General features: G+C 40.0%; 1 protein-coding gene across 13 annotated transcripts in view; it reads left to right on the forward strand.

Moving 5' to 3' along the window:
• Positions 1 to 19,216, forward strand: part of map3k22 (mitogen-activated protein kinase kinase kinase 22) — a 179,077-nt gene that overhangs the window by 114,389 nt on the left and 45,472 nt on the right. For 12 of the 13 annotated variants that reach the window (XR_011352488.1, XR_011352489.1, XR_011352490.1 and 9 more), the window contains 6 exons: positions 373 to 521; positions 2,813 to 2,944; positions 4,231 to 4,360; positions 13,597 to 13,774; positions 16,591 to 16,806; positions 18,527 to 18,629. Coding sequence is in view for 1 of the 13 variants with exons in the window: in XM_069922175.1 (XP_069778276.1) it covers positions 373 to 521; positions 2,813 to 2,944; positions 4,231 to 4,360; positions 13,597 to 13,774; positions 16,591 to 16,819 (818 nt within the window). In the remaining 12 variants the exon portion in view is untranslated. Of the gene's footprint in view, positions 1 to 372; positions 522 to 2,812; positions 2,945 to 4,230; positions 4,361 to 13,596; positions 13,775 to 16,590; positions 17,524 to 18,526; positions 18,630 to 19,216 lie in introns of those variants that run through there. The other variant, XM_069922175.1, reaches the window with a different exon arrangement.

A 19,216-nucleotide genomic window follows, 5' to 3' on the forward strand; every position in this document is an offset into this window, starting at 1 on the left:
TTAAATTAGTATGATAATTTGTTTCACACATTTTTATAAATAAAATTGTAGACCAGTAGCTTCCCTTAAGTAACACTTCCTTTACATTGGTTAAATATTAAGCAACAATTGCCTTCCTCTTCATGCAGTTTACAATGACATCACTTACAAAGAATGACTGGATTTAATTTTTTATATGCAACATCATCTTTGAGAAAGTTACAAAAGTGTATTTGATATTTTGCAGGAGTTGGAGAAATTACAAATTTAAAAGAGCTGGTTTAATTCAGGACCAATAACCTTCTCCTGCATTTATCATTTTTGCATTCTTTGAATTCAAACCAGAAATGTCAAAGATTATACTGCATTTGCTTTTGAACTTGATTTGAACAGCACCAAGAGCTCCCATCAACTGGAGAATGGGGAAATTTCTCGGACGAGGAGCATTTGGTGAAGTGTACCTGTGCTATGATGCTGACACAGGTAGAGAACTAGCAATCAAACAAGTGGCTTTTGACGCAGATTGCCAAAAAACAAGCAAGGTGGGTGAATGAGTCAACTTGTTCATATATCATGTTTGCCACATTCTTGTTAGTTTTGCTGGCTGTTAAGTCTTTGGCCAGATGCAAACATTTCATGACTGTTCTTTTTTTCCAGGAAATATCTTTGATCAGTAAAGTTTAAGAGCATTTTGTTCATAGATTTTCACTTGCTACCACATTTTAACATTTTGCATTCATGTTGTATCAGAGCTCGTTGACTATAACTATTGAAGTTTAAAAAAAATAATTGAAGGAAGTAGAAGGGACACAATGAAGTGCCAGTTGATGAGGTAGACAAAGACGATGTGGTCCAACAATAATCAGGACTTTTATTAGCAGAAACTCATGGGACAATAATGAAAGACAATAGATTCATACAATTATATCCAAGGGGAGTGTCCTTAACAGTTGAGATAATGCACAGCCAATGTTAGTACAGCAAGGCTCGCCAGAGGCAGCTTGACAGACATTCACCACAACACAAGGAGACCCTTTTTCCTGCAGCACGTCAAAAAGGTGACCTTCCTTTCTGCAGCAGTGCTCTTGTGTAAGAGTAAGTTGTGGCAGGAATTGGATAGCTTATTCAAGACTCTAACACTGAGAGACGAGCAACCCCTCCATGATTTTGGTGAAAATTAAACATCCAAAATACCAGTCTGACACCATTGGTAGCATCCCCAGAAAGTTGTAAGATGAGGTACGCATTCACGACTCAATCATGTAGATAAGAAGCCAACTAGTTGACCAAAAATGGTCATGTTGAGATGATGCTAAATCTGTTCAGGTGGATCTTAAAAAATGAAACAGAAAGTCTGGATAAATGGATTGTTTTTAGGAAGGCAAGATGCAACTTTTCAAGTGCCACAAGTATCATTGCTGGGGCCTCAAATGTTTAGAATCGACATTCGTGATTCAGATGGAAGGGATAGTACATGACAGATAGGGAAGCAAGTTGGAGAAGGATCCAAAGGCTTTGCAAAGAGATGGATAGATGAAGCAAATGAACAACAAGCTGGCAGGAGGATAGTTGATATGTATTGTCAGACTACATATATGACATCACATATTTTTTTCCCTGCCTTATTGGTCATGGGGAAAAAAAACTACTTAAGAAGGTGTGTATAGTATACATGTAAACAAATAAAGAAATGTTGACAAAGTGTGCAAATCAAAGAGAAAAAAAAAATCAATAAAATACAAAAGTAAGAGGCCTTAAATGAGCACCTGATTGAGTTTGTTGTTGAGGAATCTGATGGTGGAAGCTTATCAACCTGGTGGTGTGAATCTTGTGGCACCAATACATTTTTCCTGATGGAAGCAGTGAAAACAGAGCTGGGGTGTGGATCCCAGATTAGAGCTATAGCAAGTAATTAGGAAGGAAAATTGAACATTTTCCCAGTGCTACAAAGGGATGAGGTATAGAAGTTGACAGTTTTTGGCTTCATATGCAAAGGTGGATTTCAGAGAAGGATCACTTGTTTGGCTCCTGGATTGAAGGCTTGGCTAATGGAGGAAAGCTTAAACTCATTGGGGTGAAGAAGAATAATTGAAACATCCAAAATATAATGGACTTTGACAAGTATTGAGGTGATGGTCCTACTTGTAAGAAGAATCTTGAACAAGGTAGATACATTTCAGACTTGTTTAATATATAGATGTGGTAGAATTTATCTAATTCTGAAGCCGTGGAATTATGCAGGCCAAAGAATTAGAGGCCAAACTATTGAATACATTCAAAGTCGTCAAGTACATTTTGGTCTGCAGAATAATTAAGGATTTTCGGGGACAGGCAGGAAGATTTGGCTAAGAATTTTATTGAATGGCATTTGGCTTGGAGGGATGTTGGGGAGGGTGGTATGTCAGAAACAATAGACTAGCTTTTTAATGCTGTTAAACCGTTTAAACAAAAGCTATTTTATGGCACTGCATGCAACATCTTAGGAATAGTTATCAGCCATTTCCACCCACAATTCTTAAACAAAAATTACAGAGCTAGTAGACTGCAGAATTAATATTAACCAAAATAACCAAAAGTTCAGGGTCACATGTGAGTGAAGGAGGGGTATTCCTCCATGCTATCAATCTAATTTATGTTGGATTTCCACAGTATCTTCTCATCCTCGTGTGGCAAAGACATACTAATCTATTGCCTATTAAAACTAACTGGCACCCAGGTAGAATAACAAATCAACAGTATGCTAATAAGAGTTACATATGTAATATTAAATATCGGAATTGTAAAGAAGAGAAGTTTGTTTTTTGACAATTGGTTATATTTGTTATTCTTGCAGGAAGTCAATGCTTTGGAATGTGAAATTCAGTTATTAAAGAACCTTCGCCATGATAGGATTGTGCAGTATTATGGTTCACTCCGAGATTCAATGGAAAGAAGGTTATTGATCTTTGTAGAATATATGCCTGGTGTAAGTATTAACCACTTTTTTAAAAATTGTTATTTTTTTCCACATAGCAGCATTTGTCTCAAACTAATCTTTTCCCCAACTCTGTAGCGTCTCTCTTTTTTTTCTAGGACCGTATTAATAATGCCTCAGACAAGCTTCCATTCCCTTAATGATGCACTCTATAAGGCTGTTTAAAGGACAGCATGTGAGAATGACAATGCCCTGTCGTCTGCTGACATTCTCTCATGTCTGTAGCACATCCACCATCACTCCGTTGAAATTAATTATACAGCATAAATGAGAAATGTGCTTCTTGATGTCTGCAGCTCAATCCAAGAATGTACAATGCATTTAAGTCAGTTGAACCTTGGGTAGATTTTTTAAAAAGTTTTCTTTTTTTTTTCTATAGTTTGACCACCTGGTTGATTTACATGAATGGCATTTGACTTGGAGGGATGTTGGGGAGGGTGGTATGTCAGAAGCTATACAGTACCTTTGCTCTTTTTTCTTAATGTTGTTAAACGATGACCTCAGTGTGTTGCAGTTAAACCATAATCACCAGAAGCTGATGGGAGATTAAGATAGGAGTCAGAATTCCCATTTCTCAGTAGAATCCACAATAAAAAGTAAGAGCAGAGCCCATCTGATGAGAACAAGTTTTTTTTTTAAATTCCCCTTCACTTACCAAACAATTTATGAGATCAAAAAGACTCAAAAGTGGAATTGTTACCCGGCCATGCAAAGCCAGCAAGTGCCGGTTTGCTACAAATGGCAACAAAATGGGGAAAATACATTGAATGCTATGAACTTCCTGGTGTAAATATCTTTCTATTACCAACTACCAAATCCCATTACGTCTTTGAGAGGATGTTTTGCTCGTATTATCTATGTTCAAACTCCTGGAGCATTTCTTCCAAGATCGATAATCAATCTGGCAAATGCACAGTAGGTTTACTTTTTTAATAGCCCAGAGGGAATATTGAGTTCTCTGGAAGAGCTTGAGTGTTTTCTCCAGTTCATCATTATTAAGTATGCAATACATAAAAAAGATCTAGGTTGTTACAATGGCAGGCTTGCAGCTCACTTGTAGCTGATGGAACCTCACCTTTCTCGGTTATTCATCATTTATTTAGTTCAGCTTCACCTTACCAAATTTCGGGTTGAGGATGGAAAAGTTAACAGAGAAAAGAAAGTGGTGGAAAAAAAATTATCTTTTCTGTGATTCAGGAAGCCTGGCATGACATTTAAAAATGAGAGATACGGTGAAATATTTGTTTTGTTTCAGATGTTAATTTTGTTTCAATCAGGGCTCTGTCAAGGACCAACTAAAAGCTTATGGAGCTTTAACTGAGAATGTCACACGAAAGTATACCAAACAGATACTAGAAGGAGTTTCCTACCTGCACAGTAATATGATTGTCCACAGAGATATAAAAGGTACGCTGACACTGTATTTTTCTTTTTCACACAAGAGGTTCATTTCATTAGGGGCTACAGTCACCAAAAAATCTGTGGTTGAGTGCTTGCTTTATTGAATATAAGGACTGTATACTTGCCGTTTCAGACAAAATAATAAAAATATCACTTCTACTTCTGGATAACTAGTTATAGTTCTGTCCCACTGAGTATAGCAGCTGACAGCAAGATCTGAGTGGTGCTGAGACTGCTTGATCAAGAATTGAAAACCACCAGAGCTTGATGTTCAGTCTACTTGCAAGTGTGATTTCAAGTTAAAAGCAAATGTCTGAGGATGCATATGGAGAAACCATGATAGAAGATTGGATTGGGAACTTGGATGTAAATTGTCATTCTTCTGGTGCATACTTTCAGCCATGAGTCAGTGATGGCACCCTTCCTCCATTTAAATAAGTTCTGTGTTCAAATTCTACCTCAGAGGTATTCTCGGTAATGCCACAGTTCTGAAGGAGTACTGAAATATTGAGGTATATTTTAAATGAAATGTTGAACTGGTGCTCTGTCTGCCCTCCAAGATAGACCTAAAAGGTCCAATAACACTATTCAAAAGAAGATCAGAGTAGTTCTTCCCTATATCTTTAGCAATATACATCGCTCTGCTAAAATCTTTAATATAGATTATCTGACCATTATCAATAACAAAGTGCTGAGTAAATCAGCAGGTTACACTGCATCTATAGCAAGTAACGTGTTGGGCCTGAACCTTTCGACAAGGCTTTAAAAGTCGGTTAATCTTTACTTCCTGTAGATGCTGAGTGAGTTTCTCCAGCACTTTTGTATATTGCACTCCAATGACGTGTCTACAGACTTGCTTGCTTAACTGATCATTATCATATTGCTCTTACAACCATGACTCTACTCTAAAAATATTAATTTGTTGCAGAATGCTATGGGGAATTCTGAAGTTATGCAGCATTGGTTAAATCTAAGTGACCTATAAGTGAATCAAGTGAGTTCTGTCAAAGTCTTCAACCTGAAGCCTCAGCTTTTTCTCTTTTACCTCATTTGTGGTCTGACCCACTGTAATTATTCAGTATTTTGGGGGTTTTTATTTTCTGTCAAATCCTAGTGTTCATTCAACTGCTGTCACGAGTCTATATTTTTTCACTTGAATCTATTTTGCCTTTATTCACGTTTATGAAAGAAATAATTCCACATTGTCCAAGATTCAATTTATTTTCATGTATTAAATATTTAAAAAGTTATATTACGCAAAATTGTTTTTATCTGCTGTAAGGTAGACAGATTCACCATCAGCAGAAATTGCCTGGAGCGCCTCTTACAGTCAGAGAAAGAAGAAGCAAAAGAGTGATCGCCACGCCCCCCCCTCCCCCCCACCCAGAGGCACCGTGTCCATGGACTGTGGTCCTGCTGCCTCCACAGGCACGCAGAGTCCAGTCCAAACGATCGGCATCCTGAGTTCCAGATCCAATCTAACTGTTGTGAATATTATTTAATTGACAATAGCCCTTGTGTAACTTGAACATCACATTAATGTTCCCTTTGCATTCCCTTCAAATTTTCAATTTTATTTTGTAATTTTTTTTATATCTGCAAAACAATTACTTTGGCTTCAGTGAATTAAAACAATGTACAAGTTCAAATGGAGCTTTGAATCAGACACAGGTTGCACCACGTGTTAATGTTCAGAAAGGCAATGTTCAACTTATCATTTAAGCACTGAAGTTTTTATTTCTTCCTCTCCTTTTCATCACTATGGTGTTTTAAAATGATGGAGTGCATATATTGGAACATGCCTGTGGCAAATATTCCATCATTTCCTGCAGATTTCAATAGTGTCCCACCCTGTTTATAAGGTGACATCGCCCTTGCTGATAACTTCTCGATAGCACAAAGTTGGATCAAGCTGTAAGGAAATCATTCTACTTTTCCATTCTTCAGGAAGACTTGATGGGAAGGTCCGGGTAAAAGGACATGGGAAAATAACTCTTGGTCATGAAGCAATAACATGAACTTCAGTCTTTGAAAATCAACCAGATTTTAAAAAAATATATTGTTATGTGTCTTTTGGAATAGTAATAAAATGCATAGAGAGATAATGAGTTGCCCTAGGGAGGGGGACAAATACTGATGATTACCAGACAAATGGGTAATAATGATGAATGTTCATCTGACAAAGCTGAGAGGAGCAAGGTAATGTCTTTATTGGTGTAAGATAAAATACAGGGTAACCTCATCATTCCCAGGTATTTTAATCACATTATAAACTATCAATATTCTAGGTTAAGCTAACAATTACTAACCTACTTTTTGAACCCCCCACCCCGCCCATTCTTCCAACATCTGTACCTCTATTTCATTTACACAAATGCTCTGTTTTGAGAAATGTCACCCAACAGAAAATTACCTCACCAATGCTCATGGTTACACATCCAGTGGTGCTCATGTACACATGCAGGGTTGAGCTGATTTCCCTGTCACCATTGTTTTAAATTATTTCCATTGTTATGTGCCAAGCTACTATGACTTGTACAAAAAAGTGCTAGATGCTAATTCTTTTCAAGAATCTGTTGCTCTATCCTTGGTACTGCCCGTGTTGGAAGAATTTCCACAAAGTCCAGTAAAATTTTTCTGGGAATAAATGAATATAAATGAACAAAACAAAGGACTCTACATCACCTTTGTTGACCTCACCAAAGCCTTCGACACCGTGAGCAGGAAAGGGCTTTGGCAAATACTAGAGCGCATCGGATGTCCCCCAAAGTTCCTCAACATGATTATCCAACTGCACGAAAACCAACAAGGTCGGGTCAGATACAGCAATGAGCTCTCTGAACCCTTCTCCATTAACAATGGCATGAAGCAAGGCTGTGTTCTCGCACCAACCCTCTTTTCAATCTTCTTCAGCATGATGCTGAACCAAGCCATGAAAGACCCCAACAATGAAGACGCTGTTTACATCCGGTACCGCACGGATGGCAGTCTCTTCAATCTGAGGCGCCTGCAAGCTCACACCAAGACACAAGAGAAACTTGTCCGTGAACTACTCTTTGCAGATGATGCCGCTTTAGTTGCCCATTCAGAGCCAGCTCTTCAGCGCTTGACGTCCTGCTTTGCGGAAACTGCCAAAATGTTTGGCCTGGAAGTCAGCCTGAAGAAAACTGAGGTCCTCCATCAGCCAGCTCCCCACCATGACTACCAGCCCCCCCACATCTCCATCGGGCACACAAAACTCAAAACGGTCAACCAGTTTACCTATCTCGGCTGCACCATTTCATCAGATGCAAGGATCGACAATGAGATAGACAACAGACTCGCCAAGGCAAATAGCGCCTTTGGAAGACTACACAAAAGAGTCTGGAAAAACAACCAACTGAAAAACCTCACAAAGATAAGCGTATACAGAGCCGTTGTCATACCCACACTCCTGTTCGGCTCCGAATCATGGGTCCTCTACCGGCACCACCTACGGCTCCTAGAACGCTTCCACCAGCGTTGTCTCCGCTCCATCCTCAACATCCATTGGAGCGCTCACACCCCTAACGTCGAGGTACTCGAGATGGCAGAGGTCGACAGCATCGAGTCCACGCTGCTGAAGATCCAGCTGCGCTGGATGGGTCACGTCTCCAGAATGGAGGACCATCGCCTTCCCAAGATCGTATTATATGGCGAGCTCTCCACTGGCCACCGTGACAGAGGTGCACCAAAGAAAAGGTACAAGGACTGCCTAAAGAAATCTCTTGGTGCCTGCCACATTGACCACCGCCAGTGGGCTGATAACGCCTCAAACCGTGCATCTTGGCGCCTCACAGTTTGGCGGGCAGCAGCCTCCTTTGAAGAAGACCGCAGAGCCCACCTCACTGACAAAAGGCAAAGGAGGAAAAACCCAACACCCAACCCCAACCAACCAATTTTCCCTTGCAACCGCTGCAATCGTGTCTGCCTGTCCCGCATCGGACTGGTCAGCCACAAACGAGCCTGCAGCTGACGTGGACTTTTTACCCCCTCCATAAATCTTCGTCCGCGAAGCCAAGCCAAAGAAAAGAAAGAAAAAAGATAGGATAGGTTTAGGGGATTGGGCCAAAGACAAGCTGGTGGGGCTTTTTGGTCAGTGTGGGCAAGTTGGGCCAAAGGGCCTGTTCTCACACTGTGTGATTATGATTCCGTTAGCCTGGGTCACAGCTGAGGGTAAGGGGCATGCTGATAATATGCAGGTGAAAGATCACACACAAATACACACAGATGCAAACACAACGACTTTTTCTGATACATATCCCATAAAACCCAACCGTCTCTGAAGAACAGATCCCACATGAAAATGACTGCTTTATCTCTGCACATGATTCCCAGCAGCTGGCAGATTTTAGACGTTAACTTACTGGGGTATGGATCCCGTATATACCACGTCTTATGACTCCACAATTAGCACACCATGCCCATTTATTTAATCCATTAATTTATCTTTGTAAATCTATTACGATTATACAAGTAATGAAACTAGAGAACCCAACCCTTTCAGAGCAGAAAAGACTTTGCCCTTGTATTACAATAAAAGAACTTTCTCTGTTTCGGGATCTGCGATCATACTCTATTCTGTCCAAAACTATGATGCACAAGAGTGCACACTAGCTTTATTTACAAAGGATAATGCCAAATAGTTACTTACGGCGAGATCCGAGTTTGCATTATACTTGCGGTCAGGAACTCATTTAATGTGGTGTGGAGGCAAGCCCTTCATATTTCTTTACTGTGATTCATCCACCATCTGAAATATTTTTACATAAAAATATAGTTGCATAGAATAGCATCGACTGGTTCTGGATCATGATGTTTCACTCTGGTAACACATCTGTGTGTCCAGCTTTATGACCCTTTATTTAGATCTGTTTCTGGGTTCAATAGAGAGTATGTAAAATTGGAGACTTATTCTACTCACTGCCAAAATGAAAGTTTATCCACTCCCCATAATAATATTTAAATACTTGTCACAGAGTTTGTATTTGACATGTTTATCTATGCTGAATAATGTGAATATAATTGTTACCAGTCCTTTATTTCACATCCTCATGCATGCCAGAATATGTCCAGTAAAATTAGTTTGCTCTTCAATATTTATTTTCCTATGAATTTTCAAGATTACCCATAATTAGAGACATGCCAGTTAGCTATCACTGAAAAAAGCTTGAGGTAATTCAAAAAAATAGAAGTGAAAATCAGTAGGTCATTAAATTGCCTGGTTTAAATTGTGCTAATTTTCTCATTAAGGCAACGATTGCTGACTTCCATTCAACAACTCTCACTGTTTTCTTTGTTGACTGTAACACTCCACAACATCAGCTTGCTTTAAGGAATGCAGCAGGCTGTGATCAAATTGCTGCTGGGTGTTGGAGGATTGAGTTCCTAAAATCAAGAAGCTATTGTCAGAATAAGGCTTGTGAGACCAGCCAACACTGTCACATGGTCCCACTGCAGAACTGATCAAGTACATTATCCACTGTCTTTCGGAAAAAGTGTCCATAATAAAATGGAATTATTCATATTAAATGGAAACTAAAATCGTTCAGTCCAGAAACATAGAAGATAGGAGCAGGAGTAGGTCATTCGACCCTTCGAGCCTGCTCCACCATTCAACGAGATCATGGCTGATCTTAAAGTTCAGTACCCCGTCCCCGCCTTCTCTCCGTAACCTTTAATACCCTTATACTGAAGAAATAGATCTAATTCCCTCAAAAATAGGGTCTTAAATTTAAATTTAAACAAAGGAAATAATAATAGTATGGGGAGGGATTGGGCTCTGATAGATTGAGCAATTCCATGAAAAAGACATGGCAATGGTGAATGTTTAAGGAGTGAACAGAGGAACTCCATCAGCAGTAAATGTCTTTCTGAGCAAGAAATGACTTACAGAAGCCATTATTAGTCAAGTATTAGCTCCAAAGAAGAGTTACAATATATAACATTGGCAGAAAAAGTCATAAACATGAAAACTGGTAGAATTCATTTTTTTTTAAAAAAAAAGGACCTGAAGATTCATCAAGAAAGGAACAGGAAAGTTAAAAATCAACTAGCAAGGTATAAAATTCTGCAAATGTACCAAAAAAATGATCAGAGAATATAAATGCTTGATTCTCACTCACTCTTCTCATCATTACCTTTGCACAGTAGGTACATATGCCTAAGTTCAAGTAAAAACACAATGCTGGAGAAACTCAGCAGGTCAAACAGTGTACTTTATAGAGCGAAGATATAGAGCCAATGTTTCAGACTTGAGCACTTCATCAACATAAGAAGGGCTCAAGCCCGAAATGTAGGTTCTGCATCTTTGTTCTATAAAGTACACTGTTTGACCTGCTGAGTTTCTCCAGCATTGTTTTTACGTGAACCGTAGCGGCCTCAGACTTTTATGTTTTACTTCTGGGGTCAAGAACAGCTTCTTCCCTCAGACTCTTGAATTTCTCTGGACAGCAAAGATGCATGCAAGAGCAGGATGCTCTTTATCAACTACAGTTTGGCACCATCATTCCCTCAAAACTGTGGCTAATGTGATCAGGCCGCGAAGTGACTGAAGTCAACAAGCTCATCGCGGGTGCATGAGGGAGCCCTGATGTAGTCGTCAATATAAAGGAGGAAGAGATGAGGGGTCTTGGCTATGTAGGCTTGTAGCAAGGATTGCTCCACAAAGACGGCAAACAGGGAGGCGTAGCTGGGACCCATGCGGGTACCCATGGCTACTCCTCTGATTTGGAGGAAGTAAGATAAGTTAAAGGAGAATTTGTGATCCAGGATGTCCAGGATGGAATAACTCCATCTTCAGGGGGGTGTCTGTTTATTTTTAGCAGTATAACGATTGCTGTGTTTCCTCCATTTATTCCTGAAGATTCATCAAGAAAGGAACAGGAAAGTTAAAAATCAACTAGCAAGGTATAAAATTCTGCAAATGTACCAAAAAAATGAACAGAGAATATAAATGCTTGATTCTCACTCACTCTTCTCATCATTACCTTTGCACAGTAGGTACATATGCCTAAGTTCAAGTAAAAACACAATGCTGGAGAAACTCAGCAGGTCAAACAGTGTACTTTATAGAGCGAAGATATACAGCCAATGTTTCAGACTTGAGCACTTCATCAACATAAGAAGGGCTCAAGCCCGAAATGTAGGTTCTGCATCTTTGCTCTATAAAGTACACTGTTTGACCTGCTGAGTTTCTCCAGCATTGTTTTTACGTGAACCGCAGCGGCTGCAGACTTTTATGTTTTACTTCTGGGGTCAAGAACAGCTTCTTCCCTCAGACTCTTGAATTTCTCTTTGGTACACTAATCATGGTAAGCTCCAACAGCACAAAAGGACCATGCATTTTTTTGCACTAGGATTACTGTGACTGGGGTAAATTGTATATTTTTCTTTCTTTTAATTTAACTCAATTAGTTTAATACCTAGTTGTTCTTTATAAATACCTGTTTGGCTGCAGCAAGTAAGAATTTCAGTGGAGATGTACAATGTGTATGATAATAAATTCCATCAACATCAGAAATGTGAGAATTCATAATGGAACAAAAAGAATGGAGAAACACTTAAACAAGTACTTTGATTTCTGTCTTCAAGGAAGAAGACACAATGACTTTGCAGAAATGCTAAGAAGTCAAGAAACCTTTTTTTTAAAAGGAAGGATTAAGAGAAATTAGTATTGATTAATAAAAAAAATTAGAGAAAATCGTGGCGCTGAAAAGCAACAAACCCTAAGCTAGCATCCTATAAGACAAAAAGGAACAATAAAACCAGAACAGTGGAACAAGTAGATGTACTGATTACCACTTTCCAAGATTATGTCATAATTTCTCTGCGTTGGAGAGATGCAAATGTAGGTACATCCTGTGAAAAAAGAGGAAGAGTGGAAATGGGGAACCCCACAATAGAAAGAAAAATGTTTGAGTTATTCTTAAATCGGGTTAATCGAATTACACAACATCTATAGATTTGTGAAAGGGAACTCATGTTTAACAAACCAACTTTTTTTTTTGAAGATGTAAATGGTAGAATAGTTAAACAAAATCCAGTGGATGTTTTTTCAGAAAGCCTTATGATTCCATAAGAGATATTGTGCAAAATTAAAGCCTACTTATTTAGCTTGAAATTTGATTGACAAATCAGAAAGAGATAGGAATATGTGGGACATTTTTAGGGTGACAAGTGGTGCCAGGGATTTAGGTGATGATCCTAGACTGAATGAATCACAGTCTTAGGATATAGGGTAAGGCATTTAGTTCTGAGATGAAGAGAAATTTCTTCATTTGGAGGTGGTGAACCTGTGTAATCATCTACCCTGAGAGTCCATGGAACTCCAATCATCTATCTTGAGGGTCCATGGAACCCCGGTCATCCACCTTGCGAGTCCATGGAACTCCGGTCATCCCCCTTGCAAGACCACGGAACCTCGGTCATCTATCCTGGGAGACCATGGAACCTAAGTCAGTGGTTGAGAGGAAGAGTGGTGGAATTTTGGATACAAAAGCTTCATGAAGTATGAGGAGAGATAAAATGTAGTATTGGTTCAGAGGATTAACCATGATTGCGCTGAATAGCAGAGCTGGCTTGAAGGGCTGAGTGGCTTATGACAGTTCAGGTTTTTGATGTGTTTATTGCATGCAACAATCACATTTTACATGTTATCAGGTTGTTCCATTCACCACGATGTACATAGTGACCCATAAACCGTGAAAAAAAGAAACCGCTGATGCCGGAAATCTAAAAATACAATGGAAAATGCTTGAAATGCTTCGTATGTCAGACTGTTTCTATGGAAAAGAGAAACAGAATTAATGTTTCATGTCTGAATTTTGAAGGAGAGGAAAGAAAGGAAACCCACAACAGAAAACCTACATCTTTTCTCTCTTTCCACAGACTGCTTACTGATTCATGCACTTTCTGTTTTTATTCCACAAACCTACACATGAAAGCCGACTGATGAACCATGCTGGTGCTTTGTCAGTTCTAAGGGAGGATGGTGCCACTTAATAATATGTACGATTACTTCCCAGCTTAAATGCTTGAAGCCCAGTACCATTCGGTTAACACACTTCTGATAATTATCCCTTCCTCTACTGGTCGACCATAGCTGCAGTTTGTGCTGACTAAGCTCTTATGCAGTGCTGTGACAGCTTGCAAAGCTGTAAATTGGTTTTTAAGTACACTTTAAAAAAAAATTTGCCTACATGATGATTATTTTCTCAATGCAGGGGCCAACATCCTGAGAGATTCTGCAGGGAACATCAAACTGGGTGATTTTGGGGCCAGTAAGCGTTTGCAGACCATTTGTATGTCAGGAACTGGGATTAAGTCAGTAACAGGAACACCGTACTGGATGAGCCCTGAAGTTATCAGTGGAGAAGGATACGGCAGGAAAGCAGATGTTTGGTAAGCATTATGTTGGGACGGATTGTGTTTTTTTTTGTTGTTAAAACCCTTTTGTACTGCGAAGGGATAGGTAATGTTGAGCTAGTATATTGCTAATTATGGTGAAGAATAAACATGAAGGGGCTCTGGTTTAAACATAAGGAAATTAGGGACAAGAAGTGCAGGGTAGAAATTAGTGTAACATAAATTTAGAAGAAACATAGGCCTTATCTTCATCCCCCTCTGCCCACACTTTAATGAGTTCTTCACTCGTCATGTTGTCAAATTCTTCTTCCCTTGCTTCTGGGCTTACTTCTCCCCCCCCCCCACCCCCACCCCAAGACCCCTTCTCCCTCTTTAAGCCTTCTTCCTCCTCCTGGACACCTTGCCCTGGCCAGCTCTCTGCTCTGGACCTTTTTATTTCCAACTGCCACTGAGATATCAACCATCTCAACTTCACCATTTCCCTCTCTTATTCTAATTTTACTTCCTCTGGACGCTCTACCCTCCATTCTTTCCGCAACAATCTCAACCTCACCATCAAACCCACAGTCAAGGATGGTACTGTTTTGGTCAGGTGCACTGACCTTTACCTTGCTGATGCCAGGTGATAGCTCTCAGATACGTCCTCCTATCTACCCCTCCCACAGGACCTTAACATGACACATCAAGCCACTGTCTCCAGCACCATCTCCAACCTCATCACCTCTGGTCACCTCCCTCCCATGGCCATCAACCTCATTGTCTCCCATCCCAAACACTGCTACTTCTACTTTCTACACAAGGTACACAAACCCAACCATCCGAATAGACCCATTGTTTCTGCTTGTTCTTGCCCCACTGAACTAGTTTAATCTTACTTTGACTCTATCTTTTCTCCCCTGGTCCAATCCATCCCCACATTCATCTGCAATAACTCACATGCCCTCCAATTCTTAAATGACTTCAGATTCCCGGAACTGACTTCACGATGGATGACCAATCCATTTCTACCTCCATTCCCCATACAGAAGCACTTTCCTTTTTTCTGAACCAGAAACATGACCAGTCACTTGCTATCACCACCGTCCTCTACCTGTCAGAACTTGTCCTCACTTTAAACAAATTCTCCTTTAACTTATCTTACTTCCTCCAAATCAGAGGAGTAGCCATGGGTACCCGCATGGGTCCCAGCTACGCCTCCCTGTTTGTCATCTTTGTGGAGCAATCCTTGCTACAAGCCTACATAGCCAAGACCCCTCATCTCTTCCTCCTTTATATTGACGACTACATCAGGGCTGCCTCATGCACCCGCGATGAGCTTGTTGACTTCAGTCACTTCGCGGCCTGATCACAAACTCACCTCGTCCATCTCCAATAACAGTACCCTTCCTGGATCTCTCTGTCTTCATCTCAGGAGACCAGCTTTCCTCCGATTTATATACTCCAAATCCTCTAACTCCCACATCTAACTGGACTATACTTCCTCACAACCTGTCCTCTCAAAGGATTCCATCCCTTTCTCTCAATTACTCAGTTTCTGCCACATCTGTTCCCAAGGTGAGGTCTTCCAGTCCAGATCTTCTGAAATGTGCTCTTCCACAAATGTGGCTTCCACTCCACCAGCATCAACTCAGCCCTCACCCACATCTCCTCCATTTCCCGCTCTGACCCCCTCTGCCCCCAAACACAACCAACATAGAATCCACCTTATCCTCACCTACTACCCTACCAGCCTCTGCATCCATCATGTTATCCTCTTGAATTTCTGGCACATAACAGGATCCCACTACCAGATACATCTTCCCCTTCACCTTCCATAGGGACCACTCCCTCCATTACTCCCTTATGAACTCTTCTTCCCCACCAATCCCTCCTGGCACCTTCCCCTATGGCCACAGGAGGTGCCACACTTGCGCCCACATCTCCTCCCTCACCACAGTCTGGGGTCCCATACAGGCCTTTCAATTCCATCTGGACACTCTCCAGGTAGATGGCATTAACATCGATTTCTCCAGTTTCTGCTAACCTGCTCTTCACCCCCCCTCCCCCTCCTTTCCCTCCCCCTTCCATTTTTTCACTTCACCTCCCTCCTTTATCCCTCATTTCACCTAGCCATCTCACCTCCCCTTGATCGCTGCTGTCCCTCCCTCCCTTTTCCACCTCTAACCTCCTGCCTTTGTGACCACACCCTCCCCATTCTTTTGTTCGGATGCCTGCAGACATTTTTCCTTATCTCGATGAAGGGCTCAGATCCAAACATTGGTTATGTATTTTTGCTGTTGCTATATAAAGAAAGCTGTTTGACCTGTCGAGTTTCTCCAGCATTGATTTTTTCACTTGGAATTTTCTTTACACTCCTGCGGGGGTCAAAAGCTGAATTTTTTTTTCTATTTAGAACTAAAGAGTTTATAAATGAATTTAGGAGCTGGTCAAAATTGCAAAGAAGGGGAACTTTATTACACTTGTGATAAAGCAGATGCCAGAGGAAACAGATTTAACACAACTGACAAAGTAATCAGAGGATAGAGGAAGAGGAGACTTGTGGCGTGGAATGGGAAATTATTTGAAATGCTTTGCATGAGAAGATACACCAAGCTGCTTCTGGAGTATGAACTTCAGGACTATGAAAAATATGGTGGGTGCTAAGTATTGGAAAAACATCGAGAAGGAGAGAAGTCAACCAGGAAGATCCTCCTGGTATTAGATTATTATAGTGTTATAACAGGAAAAAAAAATAGTATAAACTAAAAAACTTGTTCACTGCATTATCACAGTTAATAACTTTACTGATGGCATTGTTTTATATTGATTATTGTTTCTGAGTGTTTGTAATTCTTTTCTTCCAATTTATTAAGGAGTGTTGGGTGCACCATTGTAGAAATGCTGACCGAAAAACCTCCGTGGGCAGAGTTTGAAGCCATGGCAGCTATCTTCAAAATTGCCACCCAGCCAACCAAACCCCAGCTTCCAGACAGTGTCTCAAACTCCTGCCGTGGATTTCTGAAGCAGATATTCGTGGAGGAGAAACGGAGACCATCGGCAGATGAACTTCTCAGACATTCCTTTGTCCGGTATAACCTCTAGTCAAGTGTTTTTTGGAACAGTATAGTTTTATTAAACCTCGGAGTTAGACTCTGAAATGAGCCCTTACTCTTCTACTTCAAAAAAGTTGATTTTTAACAATGTACATATTATTTGTAAACAAAAAAAAGCACAAATCCGAACAGCAAATTATGATTTTGCACATTTGTTTTTCTATCCCATGACACTCCCACTTGACCAGGTGCTGCAGTGTATATGTTGAATGACGTGAAATGATAATGAGAAAGGAAAACTAGGCGCATCTGTTAAACCCTCTAACATTGTGCATTGTCCAGTTTTTCCAGAACAGCTCTATTTCATCTTCCGGGAATCTCAAAAATAAGCACACATATTACAATATAGTCAAATGATGTCACAGAGTGACTGACAGATTATATTTTGCCCAAGGAAAGATTAGTGCCAAAATATCTTTGGACTTTTTTTTAATCCATGTTACTGTATGTGTGTGAATAAAAGAAAGAATAATCCAGGCCTTTGACATACTTGCAGCATAGTTCATTGATTTAATAAAAGATGTTAGGCTCTTAATACTGAAACACTCCGATGCTGAACCTTAATCCATTTTTCTATTCTACTGTTGACTTGTATATATTATTGACTTTTAAATATAACTGTTTATTGACTGCCATTTTGTAAAAAAAATGTAATTCTTTCACGTGATGGAATTAAAGGATCATTGAATTGAACAGGTAATTTTCTTTATACATGTAATTGTGCCAAAATCAGGGGGTAATAAGTGGAAAAACTCAGGAGATTCAGATCACAATCTTCCAAACCTCTTCAAAAATGGGTGTTGCCAGCGATTCAGATGTTACACCAATTTTTTTAAACAGAAAATGGTGGGAAGATAAATCCAAAAACTAGGCCAGTGCTGGAGAAATTAATGAGATGGAGATAAATTTGGGCATTAAAAATGTGCATTTAAATAGCACTGTGTGGAGATACTGCATTACCTTGTCTAGATGTCTGTTGAAATGGGATTTTATTGCCACACTGTAAAAGTATTTAGGCCTTTAAATGGTGAAATTTGAAATCTTTTCAATTAGTAATTTTGAGAGTCTTGTGCACAGTCATAAAATAGTGTATTAATTTTAGTAACAGCAACACCACTGTCTTTGCAACCTACCACCTAAAATATTTGGTCTAGTTAGGGTGAAGGGATTTGCAAAATTAGAAAGATAGGAATGGCAACAGATATCACACATCTCCAAAGGTGGCTTCAGAAAGTAGATCAAAATCTTTGGGGACGCTGATCTATCTGAGTAATTAGACAGAAATCGGTCTCATCGTTACAACTTGTACCATGTATTGCTTTCTGATTCAGAAAGCACCTCAACAAGGGTGGAAGTACCGAATTGGTTTATCACGTTAAGTATCACAGAAATTGGAACACTGTTCAGAGATGCTAACCCATCTGTGGAACAATAACTTGTAAATATACAGAAAAGTATCAAACACTAGAGACTGGTGAATTGGTGAGATTCAAGGTGATGTTACAACAGCAAGTGTAAAATGTTGAACATTGATAGGAATAAGTAGGAGAGAGAGAGAGAGAGAGAGAGAGAAAAACAAACAATTGCCAAGCATGTTTTTTGAAATCAAGAAATTGATTTCTTGCTCAAAAACGACATGAAGCAAAATAAAAACTTTTAATCAGCTTATTTCTGTGCACATCTTTTTCCCATATAGACCATACAAGATATCAACATATGTAAGTTTCCCTGTGAAATGAATCATGAAATGTCATGCAAGGATCATACACTAAGAAAGCAAGTTCACAGGAGTCTGATGGGTAAGTGGTGAAGGGGTTTGGCCAATTGGTCCTATCACATAGTGCCTTCCAGAAGATGCATTCCAATCCTGTGCTTTGCTGGAAGTAATCAATCTAGAGATTCCACGAAAGCTGGAATTGGATGGAGTATTTACAGAATTTTTATTTAATATTTTAGCACATTTTGTATCCAGAGAAAATCATGCCTGCAAGAAATCTGTCTCCTTTAGACAGAACGTGTGTACACTCACGCATATATTACACACACACACACACACACACACACACACACACACACACACACACACACACACACACACACACACACACACACACACACACACACACACACACACACACACACACACACACCTACCTCTTGAGCTTTGAGGAACATTGGAAGGATTGTAATCTCCTGCAGAAACTTGGTGCTGCAGTGGGCCCGTTACATCAATAAAGGGGAGGAGCACAGGGAAAGGGAGATGAAGAGAATGGAGCTGAGAGGTTTTGGGAATGACATCATTGGCTCAGGAAAATGCTGCCTGATGGGAGAAGTTGGAGAAAAGGAGACAGTGGCGTAGAGAAGGAGAGATTAGGGCAGTGGGTTA

Source organism: Narcine bancroftii, chromosome 2 (genome assembly GCF_036971445.1).
Source record: "Narcine bancroftii isolate sNarBan1 chromosome 2, sNarBan1.hap1, whole genome shotgun sequence".
NCBI lineage: Eukaryota > Metazoa > Chordata > Chondrichthyes > Torpediniformes > Narcinidae > Narcine > Narcine bancroftii.